The sequence below is a fragment of the Enoplosus armatus genome, chromosome 8 (assembly GCF_043641665.1).
Source record: "Enoplosus armatus isolate fEnoArm2 chromosome 8, fEnoArm2.hap1, whole genome shotgun sequence".
Lineage (NCBI taxonomy): Eukaryota > Metazoa > Chordata > Actinopteri > Centrarchiformes > Enoplosidae > Enoplosus > Enoplosus armatus.
In genome coordinates, this window is record NC_092187.1 from 10,287,614 (window position 1) to 10,309,515 (window position 21,902).

Consider the following 21,902-nt stretch of genomic DNA (forward strand, 5'->3'; position numbering starts at 1 on the left):
CGACAAAGTTACACATCAAACTGGATCTTTTTGGTTTTCAAGAATCTTAAAGAGGTCTTCGTGTCTTGAAAGAGCTCGGTGGTGAATCTTAAAACATAAAAAAATAAGCCTCTAGCCAATGAAACAACTACTTTGTAGCCAGCACCACTGCTGTTTTAATACATCTGTTTCAGTAAGATTATTGAATGGGTCAAATCTCAACTTTATTTAAGTAATATGCTTGATGAATATTTTAGCAACATGCATTATGCATGTGAGGATTCACAGCATGTATTGTGGAGATAACCGTGAATATTTTCGGGATTTGCAATGCGTTTGACCTTTGAGAATATCGAGCTCAATTCAGCAATGTTTATATCATTCCAGTATCAGTTTGTGCTTAGCTTGTGAACAAAATTTGCTGAATAATTTTGGAAACAGCTAAACACCATGGAAGAATATTTCTTATAAAGAATTCACATTCCATGTTCAGCGGAAGGACATCTCAACTTGAAAGTGGGCGCTTTTTAAATTACATAAAAAGGAGCAGCAAATAGAAACTGATTAATCATTACACCAAGTATGAAAAAGAGACTCGGAAGTGAGGACCCGACATTAACAATTTCAAGATAATAAATAGCTTGGCTGCCTAATAATTTTAAAGGGATGTAGAGTAATTCACACTGGGATATCCAGCAGAATAAAGGCACATGATTAAAAAAAAAAGTCCAAAACCTTATAAATAGCAGTATGACAAATTGCTTTAGCTTCAGAACTTCCTCTTCAGCAGTTGGGAGGCCCTAAGGTGAAAGCTTCATTCACCAATTAAGAGTTTTCACAAGTTCCTTAAATAAATGTATTCATAATTACACTCCAGAGATAAATGCAAACAACTTATACATCCCTGCTGTAATTCCCCCAACCAACCAGGGGCACGGTTAAGGGGAATTTTGATTCTTGAATTTGTTCTCGTGTTCACGTTTATGTCGTTGTCTCCTGTTCAATACAAAAAGCAATTTAAAAAAGTGTTTGATATAATGATATAAAAGGTATCATCAGCATTTTGGTTATGAACTAATCATCAACTTTCACACATTTGAATATAAACAAAAATCTAAAATATATACATAAAATATAAAGTAACAGACAGTAAAGCATTATTGGCTAGATATTGGTTCCATTCAAGGAGAGCGATTCTGTCTTCAATAAACATCCTGCACTGTGTGATAAATGTTATAGATGCATATGGGTCTACTGTATGTGTTATTATCATCCACTGTGTTAAAAGAATACATATATGGTGATATTTCCAGTGCTTTTTTTTTTTAATTGTGGAAAACAATTGTTGATCTTCTGCCTTTTGAGAAATGCCAAAAAAAGAAGATTGTGGCTGTTGGGTACAAAAAACACTTATCATTAATAAAACCATGAAACACCCCAACGATACAGGTCATTCTCTTACAGTATGTACAAAGACTCACATGGTTTTCACACTGACTGTATGGTGGGTGTATTCTTTCCTTTCCGGCCCCTTCTTCTGCCTGCTGTAAAAACTTCTGCACATTGAGTCATTTTTTTATCCCCCCATATTTGGCTATTCAAGCTATATTTAATGGCAGCGAGGCTGACTTTAAAAAGTATCTTGAAAGGATTTGAAGCGGAGCCTGGCTTTATGCCGTGACTGGGCTGGGTCCACTGGGCTCGCTAACAGAGCCTCGGTGCCTGCGTCCGGAATACTCTCCGATAAATGAGCCGTCCTCATTGAATTCTCCTTCACCGTCGGCGTAGTCGACCAGGCTGTCTCTGCTGACGCTGTCCCCCACCGCGTCGTCGCCATTCAGGGAACCCGAGCTACCAGCCTTCAGTGGCTTCTCATCGCTGTCACTGCCATGAACAACAACAGAGAGGGATGGTCCGGGGTCAGTGGTGCAACGCACAAACAAACACATTGTATAGACCATCAGGCAGATGTTCGGAAGCAAAACACATGGCCCTAAGAGGCTGCCTTTGACACACAAGCACACACACACACAATATTACATATAACCAAATGCTACACGGATACACACGCAAACACCACCATAAAGAGCCTGCACAGTACATAAAGACTATTAAATGCTTGGCTACACACACACACACACACACTCCTAGTCTCAAAGCGAGTTCTTATGGTTTCAATACATCACTACCGGTGGTAGGCAGGGGTGGATGCAGCGGCTGCACAGCAGGAAAGGGAGCACAAGGGAGGTGGGGAGGGCTTGCTACAATCACTTCACTAATTGCTAATTGCCAAGGCTTCAGGACCAAAGGCAATTTCAAATCTCTTTAGAACCAGCAATGGAAATTGCAGTGCAGTGAGAAAGAAGACGTGTGGGAGGTGTGTGTGCATATATATGTGTGTGTGTGTGTGGTGGTGGGTGGGTGGGGTTGGGGGGCTGAGATTGAGAAAAGGAGAAGGAAGAGCGGGGGGAAGAGGTGGGGCATATGCAATCCCAGACAAACAGCCTGTCATTCCTGGTATTCCCAAGGGGCCCACACGCAGGCCGAGGAGATTAGATGCCAATTTAAGGCCGGGCAACTGGCCAACTCGCAGGTGTCTCACTACAAGACGCGGGGTCACCTCAAAACACTGAGGATATTTTTCCTCCCTGTCCTCTTTTCTAATTCCCTAAACCATCCATGTTTGGTAACCCCCCCCCTCCTTCGGTTTAGTATTCATGACACAGAGCGTCTGCGTTCATAGACGACGCTCAGGTGGCTGGTATATGATAGCGCCATTTGAGGCGTACTGTTAGTTGACACCTGTGTCAAATACAAGCCCGCCATCTTGAGCAGCGTTTTTTTAGCGCCGAGACATGGTTCAAGCGAAGATTCGAAATCTGGGTCTACTTCACTGGGATTTTTAATAACCCAATCTTATCTATCCTATTTCACGAGGCCGTTTACCATGCAAGCCACATCAGGGCCCCGCATTTCAACTCTTATCAAACCTTCTTTCTCTGACGACTCTAGAGCGCCCAAGATAAGTGGCTGTTATCTAAGAGCAGTGGAATGCCACAGCCACTGCAGCCTGCCCACAGTGACTTTGAATACAATGATAAAATGGGGCCGAGTGCTTGTGAGCCTCAGCTCTCATTTGAGGCCTCCTTTGGGTGTCCAGCTACCTCTCAGCTGTCGCCATGAAAAGGATTTCCGTAAGCCTCACAAACGGGCGAGAGATGGAGGCACTTCACCAGGCAGAAGGTAATTAAATTTGTCGTGCCATTGACCCATGCTGACTTGCTTTGGGGGCAGCACAGAAACTTCAGGTGGAAGGAAGATTTCTCCCCCCTGAAGTTGTATTAATTCTAGTTTAAAGGTGTCTGGAGGAAAACTTCGCGACATCTGCTGCCGTCTCCCGATTTGCACATAGAGATAAAATGAGGGGAAAAAAAGAAGTGGGGGTAAAAGAAAAAAACAAAACAACAGATAAACTAGCTGAGGAAAATATTGCATCACACTGTTGGCTAACAGCCTCCTCCAGCTATGACACCTGCTGTTCCTGCAGTGGACAGAGGGGCGAGGTGGCAAAGGGCTGTCTCCAAAGAGAAATCGTCTGAAGCATAATTACCACTTGTCAGCTCCCCAGACACGTGGCATACTAGTGGGTGGTCTGTTGCCTTCAGAGATTCAAAGGGCACAAGAGAGCCCTGAATCCAGTTCTAAAGCCAGGAAAACAACATCATAGTAAGGCTAAGGGCACTCTGGGGGGACAGTAGTCAGAGCAGCCTCATAAAAACGACCCTGAGAGGCATTCCAAACAGATGCAGCCAAACATCTGTACCAACTCACAAGCTCATATCACCACAGCCTCTCCTGCCTGACTTGAAAGATCAGGCAGTGAACTTGAAGATATATATTATGACACATGATAACATTGATGGTTCACACAATTAACCATGTGCCATTGATATATCGGCAAACCCTAATTCATTCACACAAACATAGTCATTTGGAGCTATGGGACAGTAAAAACTTCCTTATTACATCTTTAAGCTATATAAGCTATAAACAGGACTGTTGACAATGCATTCTTCCCTGTTTAACAGAATTATAGTCTTGGCAAGAACCACAGGAATGTAATTGGCAGCAACCACACAATTGTGAGTAATCATGTTCTGAATAATATGATGACGAGCAGAATCAAAGCAGACAGAAGAGGCTATTTTAGGTGATTTCTGTTGCGTGCGCACAAACAAACACGGCATTGTCACACAGTTGCTGCAGTGCTGTCAAGCAAAATAGGATTCACTCGATTTCCCTAAACTGTCACCGTAGCGGCTGAACAATGCAAACAATGGAAATTCAACAGCTATTATAAAGTACAACAGCTGTCTGTTTCGGGCTTAAGGGCTCAGTTTTTCCACCCATTTGCCATGCTAAGTTTGTGCCTGTTTCATTGAAAGTAAGATATTTTCCATCAGCAGTTACTATACATCTAGAATCAATCTGTGCGTCTGCAGTGGAAGCTTCCTCTCTTGCAATTAAAAGGGTGGCCTGTATTATGTAAGATATTCCGCACAATACACCCTAATTCACCATGTGAATCAGAATTAAAGGTAAATCTACATCAGTCACTACACCAGGCACAGGCACTACAGCAACAGAGAGCAACATTTTATGTTTCACTAACTGTACATCTCTCTGCATTAGAGGTGGCTAAAACACGACCTTAATACAGTAGGTTCAGCAGGCAGCTGATCTAAGAGCTTAAATAATTAATGGCATTACAGCTGTTGTCTAAGAAATGTCTTGGGGGCAAAGTGCGGTCACACTGCCACCAGTTTCTTTGCTCCATCCTGCCGTTCGCTTCAAGTAAACTGTAAAATGCGGCTGCTGAATTTAAGAATACGTTTCCTGTTTTGATACGAGCAAAAGCCCTTCAGGAAACACAACATGGACCATAAAACAAGTAACTAAGTAAGTAACTAAATGTGCAGGTAGTATAATTTACCCCCGGGTATCAATAAAGTATTTCTGATTCTGAAGTCAAAGTTCACCATTGTTCACCTATGAATTTGATTGGCTATTACTCTGTTTACAATATTACCGTATTGGCAAGACGATATTTGTTTTGAAAAAGTGGGGGTCGTATTATAATAGAGGACGAGACAACTCCGTACTGAAAGCATCAGATTTTCCACATCAGATATTAACTCAAAATATCTGTCTATAATATGCAGAGAAAATCATTCTGACTGCTTCCAAAGAGCCTGAGAGGAGAGTGTGTGACATTCGACACAAACAAATTTTGCATTCACATTCTGCTTTAATGGAAGCGTTTTAAGAAAGCAGTATTTTACGAGATAAAAGCTTCACGGATGAGGACTATTTTCTCCTTGGACTAATAGCATCACAGGGGAACTTTCCCAACAGGACTGGTCTGAAAGTGTTTTGTATCTTGGATCTTGGTTGTCTCATATTCAGGCCAATACAATAGACTACCCAACTAAAAAACTACTGCAGCTTTGCTCTCATAGACTGCTTACAGCAATGATCGCTTTGCTATGTGTTGTGTGTTTTTGTGTGTTTATTATCCATGTTGGACTTGTGACGTTTTATCCTTTTTCGACGCGAGATCTTGATGGATTCAAGGCTGATGTGACCTCTAGACGTCTTCAGCTATGCAGGTGAAATTACTGTCTGTTTTGTTAGCCTGATTTTCCATTTTTCTACCAACAGTCAACAAATTTTGGTACAAATTTGATTTTGAAATTTTGATTCTTACCACATTTTAATATAATATTGGTTTGGGGGATGCACATGTAATTTTAGATAAAATAAAACACTATATAATATAACATGTTTACATACAAACAATACATTTGCCATAACTCAGTTTTTGTTAAATGCTTACCATCAACATATGAGAGCGTTGTATGTTTTTTAAGTTTATATATCATATAATGTGTGACACACGTATACAGTACCATGTATTGACTTGCTTTTTGTTTTCTCTTTCCTCTGAAGGTAATGTAAAGAAGTGTCTTGTAAGCCCATGTGGGCTGGGCACTTTCAGGTGTATGACGAAAAAATGCTCATATATATGTATATATATATATATATATATATATATATATATATATATATATATATATATACGTATATATATATATGCTGATGCACACAGTAACACACAAAATAACCTACAGGACGAAGATGAATCACACACTCACAATCTGACAACAAAGTAAAAGCACATAACTCCAACTAAAGGGGAACAAAGGTCAAAGTTTTTGTCGCCCACTACTCTTAACTACAGTGTGATTACCTAGCCCATTAAATGATGAGAACAGTGGCTTCTAGGCTGATCCTGGTAAAGCCCATGAATGCATGGTTTGCTTTTTGGGATGGGAGAGAAAAACATTACTGTGACAGATGACAAATGAGTTTCTCAGTGAGAAAAGATTTAACATATGGCTGTTGGATTAATATTGCTACAACATTATGCATTTCCAGGAGATAAAAAATGTTGTTTCTTCAGCCCAATTTGGCACTGCAGCTTTCCACTGCAGAGCAGGAGTACAGCTCACCTGTATTCACAGAGGGTGTCATCATTCAGTCCTTGTGACTCAACGTCAGGGTGGAGGTCCTCCTTCTCTTTCACTGCAGGGGGGGACAGGACAGACATTGCAGCACCATTGTTAAAGAGCAGCACTTTCATCCATAGATGTAATAACATATTACTTATACTGTTGGGACATAAAATCATTTGTAATGCATCCTGTCTTTAACATTTTCCAAAGGGAAATAACTCAAACAGTTGCATCTGCCTTTTGCTAGTTTTAATCAACCTCAGTGATTTTCTGTCAGATGATTCTTAGAAACTAGAGCAAAAGCAAACTCAACATTAATGGCTTGTAGGTGTACAGGAATAAATGATCTGAACTTTTACATCACTTGAGTATATATAAGAGTTGAATTCAAAAGTCATAACTGAAAAGCTTTTGAGACCAACTAAATATGACTGTGTAAACATTATATGAAGTGTGTACACTGAAAGCCTCTCTTCTGAATGTCTGCACAAAGTGCTACACACCAGCTCTTTGTGTAAATATGCTTAAAAAAATACCAGTTGCTTTCAAGAGAGACAAAAGAGGGGTTTCATGAAAAGAGCAGGATGAGCAAAGGGGGAATCCGAAGGAGCTGATGAAATATTCAGTGCTTCATGTCAAAAGCTACTGCAGGCAAAGAAGTGGAATGGTAGGGGGACGATGGGAAAGCAGGTTTGAGAGAGAAGAGTGAGGAGGCTGAATTTGGCTCTGGTACAAGACAGCACAAAGGCGCAGGGGAAGGAAGGTCTGCACAGGTGAAGGGTGGGGAGGTGGGGGGTGGTGTGTGGAACAAAGCCAGCTGGTTCCCACTCGTCTGGCTTGACAAGATATGTAATCAGAGGTACCGAGCAGAACTAAAAGGGCCACACAAATTGTTCCACATGAGGTAAAGCTACACTCGCTGCAAGCACCTCATGGACACTTCATTTGGGGTTAATGATATTGAGCTTGGCAGGGTAAGCATGCATAGGTGTCCAACATGCATGCATAATGCATTTCCAAACAGGCCGGGGGTCAGGGGTGAGGCCCATTGCACATTTTCATTCTATCAGGAGGTCAACCAAAATTATATCAAGGGTTAAATCAAGGCGTCACGCTGACAACCTGGTGATGTTTAAACATTTTAGAGATAATTAAATAGCTTTAACTAAGTCAGACTGATGTCTTCTAGATGTATCATACATTTCATGAGAAATTTTGGTTCACTCCCTGAAGTGAAACGACAATGGCGACCCAACCCTGGTCAAAGACTAACTGACCTTTTTCCATGGAGAACATGTCTTGTCGCTGGGATGGCGGCGGCGGCGTACCTGCATACTTGCCACCTTTGTTTCTCCGCACAAAGCAGGCCATGAGCGCAACCAGGGTGAGCAAAGCCACGGCACACATGGTCCCGATGAACCAGCCCTGGGTCGAAAAGTCGCTCCGCTGACCTCCCACACCTGAGAACAAAAACAGCGAAGAGACACAGAGCTCAGGGGTCGGCTTGGCACATCTGTCTATTTGAGTATGACAGGCCCCTCAAGCGCTCCTCATACGACTTTATTTGTGACTGAAAACAGAAAAGCGTGATGAACTGTAGTTTGAGAGGATGTTCTCACGTCGTATTTGACTTACATTCCCATCAGCTATGACACTCTATCTCTTCCGAAAGAATATTAGATAGGAACAAGGCAAAACAAATGCACGGAGAAGCAAGAAAAATAAATGAACTCACACATTCACTACTGCCAATTTGTCAATGATGTGCTTGTATTGTTATGGCAGGTTAGAAGTCAAATCACTAAACTCTACTGACTGCAACATTTTTCTCTCCTCTCACCTTTGACTCGAGTCTGGATAACATCCTCGAAAATGCTAGCGTTATCCAGCGGCCCCTTGGCCATGAGGCGTACGGTGTACACGGCCCCAGGTTTGAGCCCATCAATTACGTGGAAACTTTGAGAGGTGTTTACAGCCTCTGAAATCCGCCAGTTACCATCACCTACACAGCCAAGCACAAGAAGTGCATAAGCAGCAAGTCTGTATTAGCATTCATGCTATCGAAAAAGAAGATAGGATGAGCTGTTGGCAAGTAATAAAGTTCTCAAGTTATTAAATGTATGTGCTGCACTATATATAACTTTAAATACATTTTAACATGGAAATGATGGAAGTAGTCATGCAGGATTATAATATATTTTTAGATGTTTATATAAAACCTTCCCAGTTGCACCTAAACATGATGCCACCTAAAATTTCCTATCAATGTTTAGCAAGGCGGGGACAGGAAAAGTAGCTTACGGTTATTCATATAAGCCACATAAAGCTGCGAGTCCTGCTGCTCTTCTCTCGCAGTCCAGCTGATTTTGGCAAAGGTGTCACTCACATACGAGCTTATGTTCAACAGGGCTGGAACTGATAAAGAGAGAAGAAATAGGAGGAGGAAAATAGGAAGGAAAGGAAAACATAGACAGGCACAGAGAGAAGGAGAAAGAAGGCAGGAAAAGCGGATTAGCAGAGGCAAATAGCTTCCCCCCACAGCTTGAGAACAGTGCAGCTCGCAGAAACCCTTCAAGACGACAGTTCAAAAGGCAAAGCTGGGCCTCCGACTTAATTGAGTGGAGCTGGATTTTGGTTCATAAAGGGTAGATATAGAGATCGTGGGCGGGAGTGACATCCAGTCTTCACTCTCTCTTAAGCAAAGCTGGCATTTTCTGACGCCCCCCCCCACCACCACAAGCGGAAGTCGGAATAGATTGAAACGACTCCATGTCTCGAATCCTATTGTTAGTTGAAAGTTGAGGAACATCAAGATGAGATCACAGGGATATCATTGGCTGTGCATGTGTGAGAGTGAGCTATATACCTAAAGGAGCATGGGTAGAATTGCCTGGGATAGAGCTGGGGAAGCAGAGAGTGCAGTTGTGGCCTGAAATGAAAGAGAAGCCTCAGATGTTAAGATTCCTGCTACAATGCTGTCAGGACTAATAGTCTATATTGTGCAACAAGCAAGCTCTATAGACTACATCAAGGTAGGATTGTTAGAGCGACCGGGAAATCTGGATTAATGGCAGTAACTGCAAACACACTGTAACAGTAGCAGGGTTTGGATCTACATAGTAAATCTGAATTGCAAATTGCAAACAGCAACAGTCAATTTATGACAACGTATTTTCACAAAGAAATATTCTGTCTTTCCTGAAGTGGTATTCAGGAATTACACAAACTACATTTGGCTGAGACTATAAGGCCAGCTCCTCGCTACACCCAACACACCTTCTCTATCTCTACCACTACTTCTATGTTAGAGAGCTGCAGCGGCTGCACGCAGTGATACATACTGCTCTGAACAGGGGCCACAGCTGGAGTTGGGGACAAATCTTCAGAGGGATAAAAAGAAAATGAAATACAGCAGAAGATTACAAATATATGGAAAGCCAGCTTTAAGGTTTATAGACCAGGCGCAAACACACACACACACACACACACACACACACACTCACACGTACATCTACACAAATACGTGTGCAGCGTATCACGGCTTTCCACAAGGATATGGAGTAGCCAGCCAGTGGGAAAAAGTAGGCAGCTACGGGGGTTTGGGTAAAAGCCCAAATTTGGTGGCCAGTGGCACATTCTAATGCCACTATTTCATCATATACACTGACACTTGATTATACATATTACTGCAGGAAGTTCCATTACATCGTATATCTGGCATTAGTTTGCATAATTGGTCAATGACAAAAAAGTGCAAAAATGTTCTAGGACATTTTAAACTGTAAAATCACAGTCACAACTATACAGTCACCACACTCAGCCATGCCCCCAGCAGGTCATGTGCTCCAGGCACAGCACACCCACGAAGTACAGGGACGCGCTCATCCACCCGCTCAGTCTAAGTTATTCGACCACTCTGCTCAGGACAAGTTTTTGGAGGTTATTCAGTTTGTCTCACAGACAGTGCTTTTTCGGTTGTGAAGGGAAGTTAGCGTCAAGTGTACAACACCAAAACTCCCCCAGAGCTCCGAGCTCCCAGTCCAGGCAGAGTCAGCTAAGCCAATAGGACCACTAGCTGCATGGCTAACTAGCTAACGGCAGCTACAGTTAACTGGCCAATCAGAAGAAAGTGGGATCTTAGGGAGGGGGGCCTTAAAGAGACAGGAGCTAAAACACGTTGTTTCAGACAGAGGGTGAACTGAGGGGCTGCTAAAGGGCCAGTACAAGATAAATAAAGACTTTTTTGAACTGTGAATCATCCAAAGCTACTCTAGTGGAAGAATAAAAATATAGAACTGGAAATGAGCATAATAAGGCAAATATGGCAAACTTTATGACTTTTGCATCTCAGAGAAAGTTTTTTTTCTGGTAAATTTACGACTTTAATCTCAGAAATTTGGAGTTTTTTACTGAGTATTACCCCACTCCCCAGCTCCGTGATTTATTTCTAACCTACAATAGCTGTCGTACTTTACAGTATGCATTTTTATTACAATTTTAAGGATTTGTACTTTAACACGTGACAACAAGTAAAAACTGATTAACCTGAATTTAATAAGTGAATAGTAAATTACTATTATTATTATGGGTTTTGGATTAGATTATGGGAAATTTGTCACACAATTTTTCACTATGTTGGTATTGTTCCAATAAACTGTGTTGGTAATTTTCCAGTGTTACATTGATTTTACATGGACTGAACTTGCAATCACTGGTATAATTGTTTCATTATCTGACATATGATTTAATTTTCACATGTTGTGCCCCAACCTGAACTGAAAATCAACACTGCTGTACACTGACCCAGCCTGTCCTGCTCTGATTGCTGAGTCCTGAGCTGATTGCAGTGAAGAGGAAACCCATCATTATCATGTTTCATACTAAACTTTTCCAAACATTAAGTTCAAGCTATTAGCAAATATGTTGGCAAAAACAACGTGGGTGTTCAAATGCTGTGCCAGGGAGCAAATAATTTAATCTCTGGAGGAGCTGGTTATTTTTGTGTGACTCTGCTTTTTGTCATGTTTGCAGTCCGCTTTATCTCTGCTTCTTTGTTATCTCACGAGACCTGATGTAGAAAAATAGATATTTTTTCTCTGTCTGCCACACTCTTCTGCGATGGCTGTTAGCTGTTCTCTCTCAGTTTTTCCTGCTCCTCTTTCTCACAGATGCTTCACCCCATCCTTGAGTGTTTTTTTTTCTCTCTCTCACTTCAGCCACTCTCTGCATTACAAGCTTTTCAAACAAAGACACATGGACACACACATACACACACACACACACACACACACACACACATCTGCTGATACCTCTATGGCTGAATTTTGTTCTAATGTGTCAGTCTGTAATTTGTCCAGGCTATTTTTAAGCTAGACTGTTTATCCTAACTAAATGGCGATAAGCATTAAAAGCTCCTTCAGTCACAAAGGTGAACCTGCCTGCATTCATTTTTTTTCACTATCACTCCCCATCAGCGTCTCTAAATTCATGGTGCCCCTGCTCCGTGCTATTGGCATCCATAAATCTACTCTGCTGCATTGTGACTAACATGCCCCGAGGACAACGCTCCGAAACAGAACCATTTTATCTCCCCGCTGAGCCTCTACTCAACCATATTTACAAACAATGCACCTAATGGCTCTCAGGCTGGACATCCACCTACAAGATGCAGAGCCTCTCAAAGGAAGTATAAAAGCCAGAAAGGAATGAATAACTTTTATTAAAACACAGAGACACATATAGAGGACACATATTTTCTCATGCGTTTATATATATTTTTGCTTGCCAAGTAATGGAGGGAGGAGTTTGAACCTTGAACTGTCACAAAATTCTCGCACTCATTTTCAGGGTTTATCGTGTGGTCCATCGGTCAATCTACTGGACAAATTGGCTGAATTAAATTATTCATTATATGATTCATCAAACAACCAGTGTAAAGTGTTGACAAAGAGTTAAAACAGATCTGCATGGTTTTACTTTATGTAAGACATAAATTAAAGCCACTATGTTTGTGTAGAATCTAAACATTTTTTTGCTTTGGCACCCCCTAGTGGTAGAATGCATAGTAGAGAGAACCATTTTTGGCCAGGATTGTCTAATATTTCTACAAAAACAAATCAAATTTAGAAGAAACAACTATTCCATTAGAATGATTTAATTGATGCTATAATCACATCTAATAATATATCACATATTAGCTTTAATCATTTAATGTTAAAACAAAGAAGGATTTGCATGTAGTGGTTCAAAACTGATAGTGTAGCTAGTGGTGTAAACTACAACTTTTTTACCATGAAGTTAGCCAGGACAAGAAGGAAGATGGGAATGCTTCTACTTTTTCAAAGCAAACTATCTCTACTGAGGTTGATCTTGACACATAACATACCTTTCTTTGAACCTGAAATGTGGACGTACAGTTCTCATACCGACCAACAAGGCAAGGCAATTTATTCCTGAAATCTGCAATTGTGTCTCCCAGTCAGAATCACCAGTTTTGACAGAATAAATTTAAATGGGGACCTGCACATTTGTTATTACAAAACCAATTATATTCATGAAGAGGGATCAGTCATGTAGTCATGAATGATTTGGTGCTTCTTGTTTTATGGTGCTTTATTGTATTAGTTTGTGTCTTGTATTGTTTTGTCTGTACTTTTTTGTTGGGTTCTGAGTTTTGTGTTTTTAATGTACCTGCCTATTGTTGAGTTTGTGTTATGTACTGTCTCTTGTGTATTTGTTGTTGAGTTTTATGTATTTTAAAGGCCCATCTAGGGACGGGCATTGCAAATTAGCCTAGTCTATAAATGCTGTGGTGTGTGGCACTGATCTTTATAGAAATAAACACTAAATAAATAATAATTCTAATAATAACCTATAAGAATTTACTCAGCACATTACTGTGGCTACATATAACTATCGTAACATAAGTGTCAGATAATGTCAAAAGGCCTGTTTATGATTGTTATTGTGCATTTTTCTACACATTTTCAACCACAAACGTCAGAGAAATCACAGTTCAGAAAGGGATCAGAGATGCTACAGCAGAGGTTTTGTTCTCTGAACTTGTCAGCTCATTAATTCACTCAGTGAGACCGGCTCTGCGGCTGAAATGGATGACACCCCGAACAACAACCTGATGAACACTCAAGGTCATTAAAGGATTGTGTGACAGAACATCACCATGATTTATCTACTCTATTCGAGCTCTAAAGAGATCATGTAGAGCCAAAAAAAGTAAATGCAGACAAGCTGAACTGGAAGTCCATGTTTAATTTACAAAGAGCCCATAACTACTTATAATAAAGCTATATGCACTGAGAGAAGAGCATATTTCTCTGAGATAATCAGAGAACCTTTCCTTTCCTACTTCACTTTTAAGACTCCACTGTGAGGAAAGTGAGGAATTACTGTTAAAGAATATAGATACCATCAAAGCTGGTATTGTAGCAAAAGATGACTCTGTATTCACTCCTTCAAAAGGCAGGCAACTATGCCTATTTCTCATTCATTTCTGCCTCCAAACTTTGTGAGAGTAAGTTTGAGAGTAAATTCATGTGCCATCTTGGTTTAGTTATAACTAGTGCTTTGAATGTGTCCTGAAAATGTTAGTCTCATGAGACTGAGGCTGGTGATCCTAAAAAAATCCCTAACCCGAACAATAAGATCATAACAAACAATAACAATGAGGTTCTCATTAATTGCAGGCCCAAACCTTGCTCTTAAACGCAAGATACTTTCAAAAGTTATCTTTAAATTAACAGCTTTCTAAAGTGAATATTCTGGATATATTCCAGTCAGATTTTAGGACAAACCAAAGCACAATGAAATTGATTTAAATGCAGAATTTGACCCAACTGGTCACAACATTGACATTTTCTTCAGAAATGTCTTTCTGGTGATGTTTTAAATTTGCTTTGTACATACATCACTGGGAGGAAATCTTGACAGCTATTGATGTCCAGGAAGGAGCACTTCTTTTGTTGTAGCACAACAAAGCTTTGATCTCATACTCAATCTTCTCACTTTTAACGCTTCTTTTAGGTGAGGTCTTCAGAGTGGGTAATGTACATTTTCACAGCTATGCAGATGACACATGATTACACATGTAGATTACACTCAGTAGAGCCAAATGAACAAAATACCTAAAGCTCATTGGCATCCTGTCTTTCTGCAATCAAAAACTAAAAGACTTCCAAGAATCTTTTCTTGGAAGTCTTTTAGTTTTTTAGTTTGAGCTGTCTAGTTTTTAATCTGCTTCCCCTGATCAAATTAGAAGTCATACTTTAAGCCACTGTCTTTGAATTTTAACTCAGCTTTACATCTCAGTGTAGCCAAAATAGCATTCTTTCAGCCAGTCAAGTTGTGTAGGTCAACATCTCAGACAATGTGAGAAATACGGCCGGGATACAGGCACTTCTATAGCAAGTTGCTACAAAGCTAATTCATGCTTTCATCAAGCAGACTGTAGTACATTTTCACTGGTCTTCTTTAAAAGGGTATTTAGAGGATAAAAATTATTCACAATTCTGCAGCTAGACTTCAAAACAAAAACTAAAAAGAGGAAGCACAGCACTGTAGTTTTAGATGAGCTGCACTGGCTCCCTGTATCTTTTAAAAAAACAATGTCTGGAAGAAAGTCCTTTTGCTTTCATATAAAGCTCTAAATGGCTCAGCATCAAACTGTTTTGACAAGTGAAAATCCAGAGAGGCAGGAATATGTAACAGGGAACTGATTTTCATTCAGTGTGGGCCAAACTCCAAAAACACTGGACCCCACAATTCCCACGATGCAATGAAAAGAGTCTTTTCATTGGACCATCCAGGCCTAATAAACACTCACGTCTTTCAGACTCCATGGCACAAGTGTGTAACACAGCCTTTACGTAAATATAATTGTAGTTTCCAAGCCCAGACAACACTGATGACACCATCAGGGGTTATTTTTTTCAAAAGTTGATTAGCTGATTTTTACTCCCCATAACTATAAAAAGTTATTTCATTTATGGTAAAGTACAATTAATCATTAGTATAACTATCTCCACTTTGTGTGTATTATTATTTAGCAACTACCATGTCTGTAACGTGCTACTGTATGCTTCAAAAACCCTGATGGGGCTTTCATACCCAAACCAGTATCTTATTAGCCACACTACCACGACAGGTATGCTACTCACGTGCTTGAGCAACGGTGCGACTCTCCTGAGCCAGTGGAGGTCCACATCCTGCTTGAGTGCAGGCACTGAGGTGGAGACGGTAGAGGCTGCTGTCCTCTAGGTCCTGAAGCTGCCACTGGGTGGTGTCAGCCCCAGTGATGTTTATCTCCTGGGAATCAACCACCTCCAGTGTGGTCTCATTAACTATAAAGGAAGGAGAGAGATGTCAGGTCAGTTCACGTGGCGTGAATGAGCCTATGACGACCTATAGACGCAGAAGAAGTCATCGCGGTTGTCTCAGGTTGTGTGTTAATGAAACTATAAGGAGGGTCAATGGTCGAGGGAGGGGGAAGATGAAGAGATGTCATGCTAGCTCATGCAGAAAGTGAATGTAGCAGATACATGTCTTGACAGGTGAGCTGAGGAGGAATACATTATGAGGAGAGATGTGAGGAGATGAAAGGATGAGATGGAGAGCTCAAGAGGAGGAGTGGGCTGTAAACAAGTGGCGATGAGTAAAAGGAGGTGGAGAGAAGGAAAAAGGAAAAAAGGAGGAGGCATGATGAAGGAAAAGCTGAAAAGATGCTAATGAAAAAGGAAGTCAAAAAAATTACAGGAACAGGTGGAAAAAGCAGAATGAAGACAGAGACAAAAGCAAGAAAATTAAACATAAGGCAGAAGCAGTAGAAGGAAATCAGAAGAGCAGAAATCACAAGCAGCATAATATATCACCAAACTTGCATTATAGATCAAAGTACAGTATGTGTGCACACTGTAGAAAGCAACACACTTCTCCTGAAGCCCCCCGGTTGATGTCATTACTGTGCTAATGTTGAAATGCAGGTGAAAACTGAATATGTGCCAAGCCCGTTGTGCTGGATATTTTACGTGTTTGTCAGCTTATCTATTGACTAATTACACAGCAGTTTCACGATTCAACTGAATGTGCAAACTGTGCATATAGTAAGACATTTATTTATAGTTATATTTGTAAGAATTAACAGAAGACAACATTTGAAATATGCTTGAGCTACATGGTGAATCAATTCAACCGAAAAACCTCCAACACCCACAGACTGCATTGTGTGGGAATATCTGTGTAAAGTCTGACATCTGATATGGGAAAAAGCAGAAAGGAGAGGGGGACGGAGTGTATTGAAGAGCTGGCCAGACTCCGTGGGCGCTGGTGGAGGCAGCAAAAGGGCTGTCTCTGCCTTCACATTTTACACAAAAGACTTCAGAAATGTCAGCCAACAAGAGTGTGGGCTTTGAAAACACAGGAAGCATAATGAAAGCCCCTCACTCACTTGTTCACCCTTACTGTTCTCAAGCAGAAAGGTGGGGCTTCGCTTGCTGAAATGCTTCTGAGTGATGAATGCTGAAGAAATTTGTAGGAAAAAAAAAAAACAGCACTGGGACTTAAATGATCCTTTTGGAAGAGAACCTGCAGTCCAGGAGGATACGAGATAAGAAACTGTCAAACCACAATCTGAAGTAGCTGCTGCAGACCATCGTGGAGGGTTCAGTGTTAAACAGTGCAACCTAGTGTCCTGGTATGATAACACAACAGAGCAGAGAAAAGGGAAGAAGAGTTGATGATCGGATACGCCGTATGTTGTCAGGTTTATCAAACTCTCATCAAACCTGTAGGCTCAAAGGTAAACTGTAGTATTTCAGATACACCCCCTCCACACTTCCTCCCCTCCGACCTGATCTTTTCTCACCTACTCTCCACCAACACTGTAGCTCACATTTCGCCCACGAAGCCTCACACCACAGACAAAGCACTGAGCTACAGCAAAGAGAAATCTATTAATGAAAAACCTTGCAGAGGACCAAAGGTCTACACTGTATAAGTCAGTGAATAATCAATCAAACAACATTGTATGTGTGTGTGTATGTGTGTGAGTGTGTACATACTGAGGTGGTACTGCAGGAGATAACCAGCGAGGATGCCGTTGGCCTCCAGCGGTGGGCCCCATACCAGCAAAATGGAGTCTCTCTGGGCGTTGGAGGCGGTCAGGATGGGCACTTGCTCAGGAACTATGAAAATGATGGTAATGTTAATGCATTTACTGCTTTTTATTTATTTAAAAGGTAGTTAAAAATGACATCAGGGTGTTGAATCATAACAGTCATGTCCAAATAAGTTAAGTCTCTCATGTTTCATATTTTTTCTGGCATAGCATATGGCTGTTTGCCTGTATTAAGCAGCTTTGTCATCTGACAACACCTATTTTCATGAAAAACTTGCAACCATGCTGCCTTTGACAACTTCTTCGTTCTCTCTTCTCGCCCAGACATGTTTTGAAACATATATAAAATACTGAATTATTAATTGTGTCTGATGTGTTTTTTCCACATAAAGTTAAATTAACTACTTCTCCCTCTTTAAAAAATCCAGAATCTGAATATGCAAATGTTTTTCCTTTCTAAAGTTTAACTACTGGACACAAAATGTCTCCTACTTCACTGGAAAGTCCATTCTTAGTCTATGTGCGTGGGAGCTTTCAAGTCACATCACACTTATTTCCAAACTAGTTGTGTGATGTCACAAAATCATGCTTATAGGTGAACGCCTTAAGCCCTTGATTTAAGGTGAGCACAGAGACATTTTCGTCCTCCAGCAGATTCATGTGAAAACAGCCCTCTAGTGTCAAACTCTGCACATTATTATTCCACACAGTGAAGCACAAAGATCCAAGTGAAGTAACAACAAGCAAAACACATTTTTGAGTGGAAGGCGACGGACTTCAATGTAAGTAAAATGTGTGCTGTTGTTAAAATTCATTTGGACACTTTAAATGTCCACCAATGTATGTCTGTGTCACCTCACCTCCCTCTGGAGTGTTGAAAGTGGCTGGGTCACTGTTGGGTCCATTGCCCTTCTTGTTGAAAACGTTGACAGTGAGTCTGTACTCGGAGAAAGGTTCGAGGCCCGGCACGATTGCGTGAGTCCTCTTCCCAGCGAAAGACAGGGAGTGGCGCTCATCTAAAATCTTGTTGGGATTCAGTAGACTCCGTTGTCTCGACCAGTGAACCTGTGAGAGAGAATTAATGGACAATGGTGAGGAACAAGTCTGAACAGACCACAGGAGAGGAGGGAGAGAGTGAGACAGAACTGTGAAATAGAATACTTTGAGGAGCAGCAATTAATGCCTGGTTTCCCCTTTAATGAGGCAGATATCTGAAATCCAACATCACATTTGAACTGTGAATCTGAGATGCAGCTTTTTTTAACAATCACCTCAACAGATGTTATGTGTTAAAACAGATCTATGTTGTCATTGTCACATTGTCAACCGCTGTGTCGTCCACAAAATTTTACACCTACAGTATACAGTATACAGAGTGAAGGAAGGAAAAATGTGCTAAAAAGCATTCTTTTTACAGGTATTGTGTCATATTAGTTTAAAAAACTAAATGCAAAAACACAACAGCCTGCAAAAATGTAATTTGTGAACTTATTTCTTACTTATTTCACAAGTCTACAACTACTTCCCTCAAAACGGAGGTGCATCTGCGAGCACATGCAGAAATCTCATTGTTGGGTTCATCCTCCCCAGGTGGCACACTGCTGTTTCTTACCGAACTAATGACAAAATCATTTCACCAGAAAAGGTACACGGCTCAGAAAGGGGCGAACCTCACAAAATCTTAAACCATTACAATTTCAGGGAATAATCTTTCTCTATGTGCTCATTACTATAACAACTACGACCCTACCAGATATACATTTGTCAAATTCAACTGCCATATAACTTTATTTTTAGAGTGAGCACTGTGCTTTAAAAGTACTATAAATGTGTCACTCATAATGTCCAGTTCGGCTATATAATCACATTCTGTGGAGGCTTTGCTTAAAAATATCTATACCAGGGCTAAGCCTGCTATAGATATAGCACCTAAAACAAGAAGATTCACGGCTGTGCAATCCCATAATGAACATTTTTGTGTCTCTGTGTCAGCTGTATCCTGCCCATTAAACCATTTGTTTGCACTTACTGTATTGGTCGAAAAGGTCACTTATAAAAGACAAAACCGTGAGTTGGGTCTCTTTCCTGGGGAGCTGTCTTTGGTTGATATGGTTATGACACACTGAAGCCAGGTGAGTGAAAAGCGGTTAGACAAGAAAAATCTAACAGAATGAGAATTAGAAAAAAAATGAGCTGGAATAAAGATCTAATTGCACCGGGCCTGCTGTCCTTCCAGGATTATGAAAATAATGGTTGTTACTTAAAAGAAAACCTTGATAGCACTTTATGTTGGATTACAGTAAAAACTATATAAATATGTAGTAAATATTAGGTATTCTTTAGTGACAGTTAATTAGTCTGCTTGTCACAAAGTTGTGCCAACCGCAGCTCATTATCTTTTTGCACCAGTATTATCTAGAAACTAATGGCAGGTAGCAACGCAAAAACCAGTAATTTCTGCATAGGCCTGATTACCAAGTCAATATTAGGTCATTACTGCACATACATGTACATGATCTCATGATATTAACTGTAATTACCTCTTTGTATCAATCTCATATAAACATCAAGTAATTACTGTATTGTGCTACAAAATCATTGCTTGTTTAGCTGGTTGTGTTTAGCCACTGAAACTCTTCAGTTATATAATGTAGTGTGAAAGAAATCAAGCTTCAAGACCACAAACACTTACGTCATAGCCCCCTAGATGACCTCTCACTGTGGCAGGCGGAACCGGGGTCCAGCTAACTCTCAGAACAGTGGTGTTGATCACCTCCACGGCTATATCCCGCGGTGCTGCAGTAGGGACTGAAGAACACACAGGTGGGAGGTCAGGAATACAGACATACTGCAAACAACAGGCCACTTTTGCAGAGACTCTTTAACACCACCATTAAACATGTATAAGGAAAGAAAATGTACAGAAAAAGACACAGTAAGTGAAACAATAAAATAACCCTGTTGCACAAAACAGCCTAATTAGATGGTCTGAGCTGTTATGTATATTCTTCCGGGTTTAGGCTGTGCAGAAATGATCTGTTGCTGGTGAAGGGGGTAAATAAAAACAGTGAAGCTGGACACCAAATGAGGCAGCGTCAAAGCTGTTTTTTTCTACTTTCAGCAGTGACAAATACAACACCAAACATGAAATTAAAATGCTCTCAATATTCTCTTCTCTACGTGTTACTGTATAGGTAGTAGGAAAGGATAGAAGCACAGCAGACACTAGAGAGGGAAGCAGCCATTGTGCCTCAGTAGGTCTACAGTGTGTCGTGATCTGTCAAATCTCCCACAGCTTCTGAGACAGAAGTGGAAATTTGACATCCCTCTGCTCTACAAAGGTTATCTGCCACCTGCTGGATTCAGCAATGGGTTTTTTCTTTTCTTTTTTTCTTTTTCAGAGGGGAGGAAAAGTCACTACTGCACACCTGCACAGGGGTTAAAACAATGGGCAAAAAGGAAAAGAAAAAGGAAAGAACTTAACCTGACACATTTTCCCGCAGACAATGCCAAAAGACGACTGATGACAGGGTGGGATACAATAACACAAAAAGTTCACAGTGAGTCACGAGCAAAACAACAGCTACATGTGCTAGTTGAGCCTAAGGGTATGGTTTAATGAAACAGCAGAAGTGAAGTGAGTTGCACATATGTACTAAAACTCTGAATTAAATATATGAATGGCATGAATTCACACAGTACAGGAAGTATTAAGTGTATAACTCACCGTCTTCTCCAGAGTAACCACTAACAACTTTAGGATCGGGTCCCCAGCCATGGCTGTTCCTGCTCTGAATTTTTATCTCGTAGGGGACAAAAGTGGACGTGTTCCTCACGACAAAGGAGTGTCTTTTGACCAGATGCTCCCTCCAGTCATCTTCCACCCCCAGTTTCCTGTAGCTCACTTTGTACTCGAGGCCAGGGCCGTTGTGTTCGATAGGCCACAGTGGCTACAACAGGACAGAGTAATGATGACTTCCATACTGTAATGTTTTTTAGTGTACAATCTTATAGATACACATTCTCTTTCTCTTACCTCCCAGCTAATGTCCATCTGATGAGGAAGATGGCCTTGAATTTTGATGTTTCCTGGGTTCCTATCAGGAGCTTTGAGGAGAAGTTATAAAATCATATATTAACACGTTTTGTTGCTTTTTATGAGTATTTAAACTCAAGTAAAGTGTCTTTGAGTACCCTGAAAAGCCCTCTATAAATAAAAT

At 40.7% G+C, this 21,902-nt stretch overlaps 1 protein-coding gene across 2 annotated transcripts in view; it reads right to left on the reverse strand.

The window, feature by feature from the left end:
* Nucleotides 1-722: 722 nt before the first annotated feature.
* chl1a (cell adhesion molecule L1-like a) overlaps nucleotides 723-21,902 on the reverse strand; it is a 50,636-nt gene continuing 29,456 nt past the window's right edge. The window contains exons 18-29 of one of the 2 annotated variants that reach the window (XM_070909660.1): nucleotides 21,719-21,789; nucleotides 21,410-21,632; nucleotides 20,375-20,490; nucleotides 18,543-18,747; nucleotides 17,627-17,749; nucleotides 15,728-15,910; nucleotides 9,421-9,483; nucleotides 8,856-8,969; nucleotides 8,395-8,556; nucleotides 7,832-8,014; nucleotides 6,552-6,624; nucleotides 723-1,863 (exon numbers count right to left, since the gene is read on the reverse strand). In XM_070909660.1, the coding sequence (XP_070765761.1) occupies nucleotides 1,650-1,863; nucleotides 6,552-6,624; nucleotides 7,832-8,014; nucleotides 8,395-8,556; nucleotides 8,856-8,969; nucleotides 9,421-9,483; nucleotides 15,728-15,910; nucleotides 17,627-17,749; nucleotides 18,543-18,747; nucleotides 20,375-20,490; nucleotides 21,410-21,632; nucleotides 21,719-21,789 (1,730 nt within the window). In that variant the 3' untranslated portion in view covers nucleotides 723-1,649. The remainder of the gene's footprint in view (nucleotides 1,864-6,551; nucleotides 6,625-7,831; nucleotides 8,015-8,394; nucleotides 8,557-8,855; nucleotides 8,970-9,420; nucleotides 9,484-15,727; nucleotides 15,911-17,626; nucleotides 17,750-18,542; nucleotides 18,748-20,374; nucleotides 20,491-21,409; nucleotides 21,633-21,718; nucleotides 21,790-21,902) is intronic. The other variant, XM_070909661.1, reaches the window with a different exon arrangement.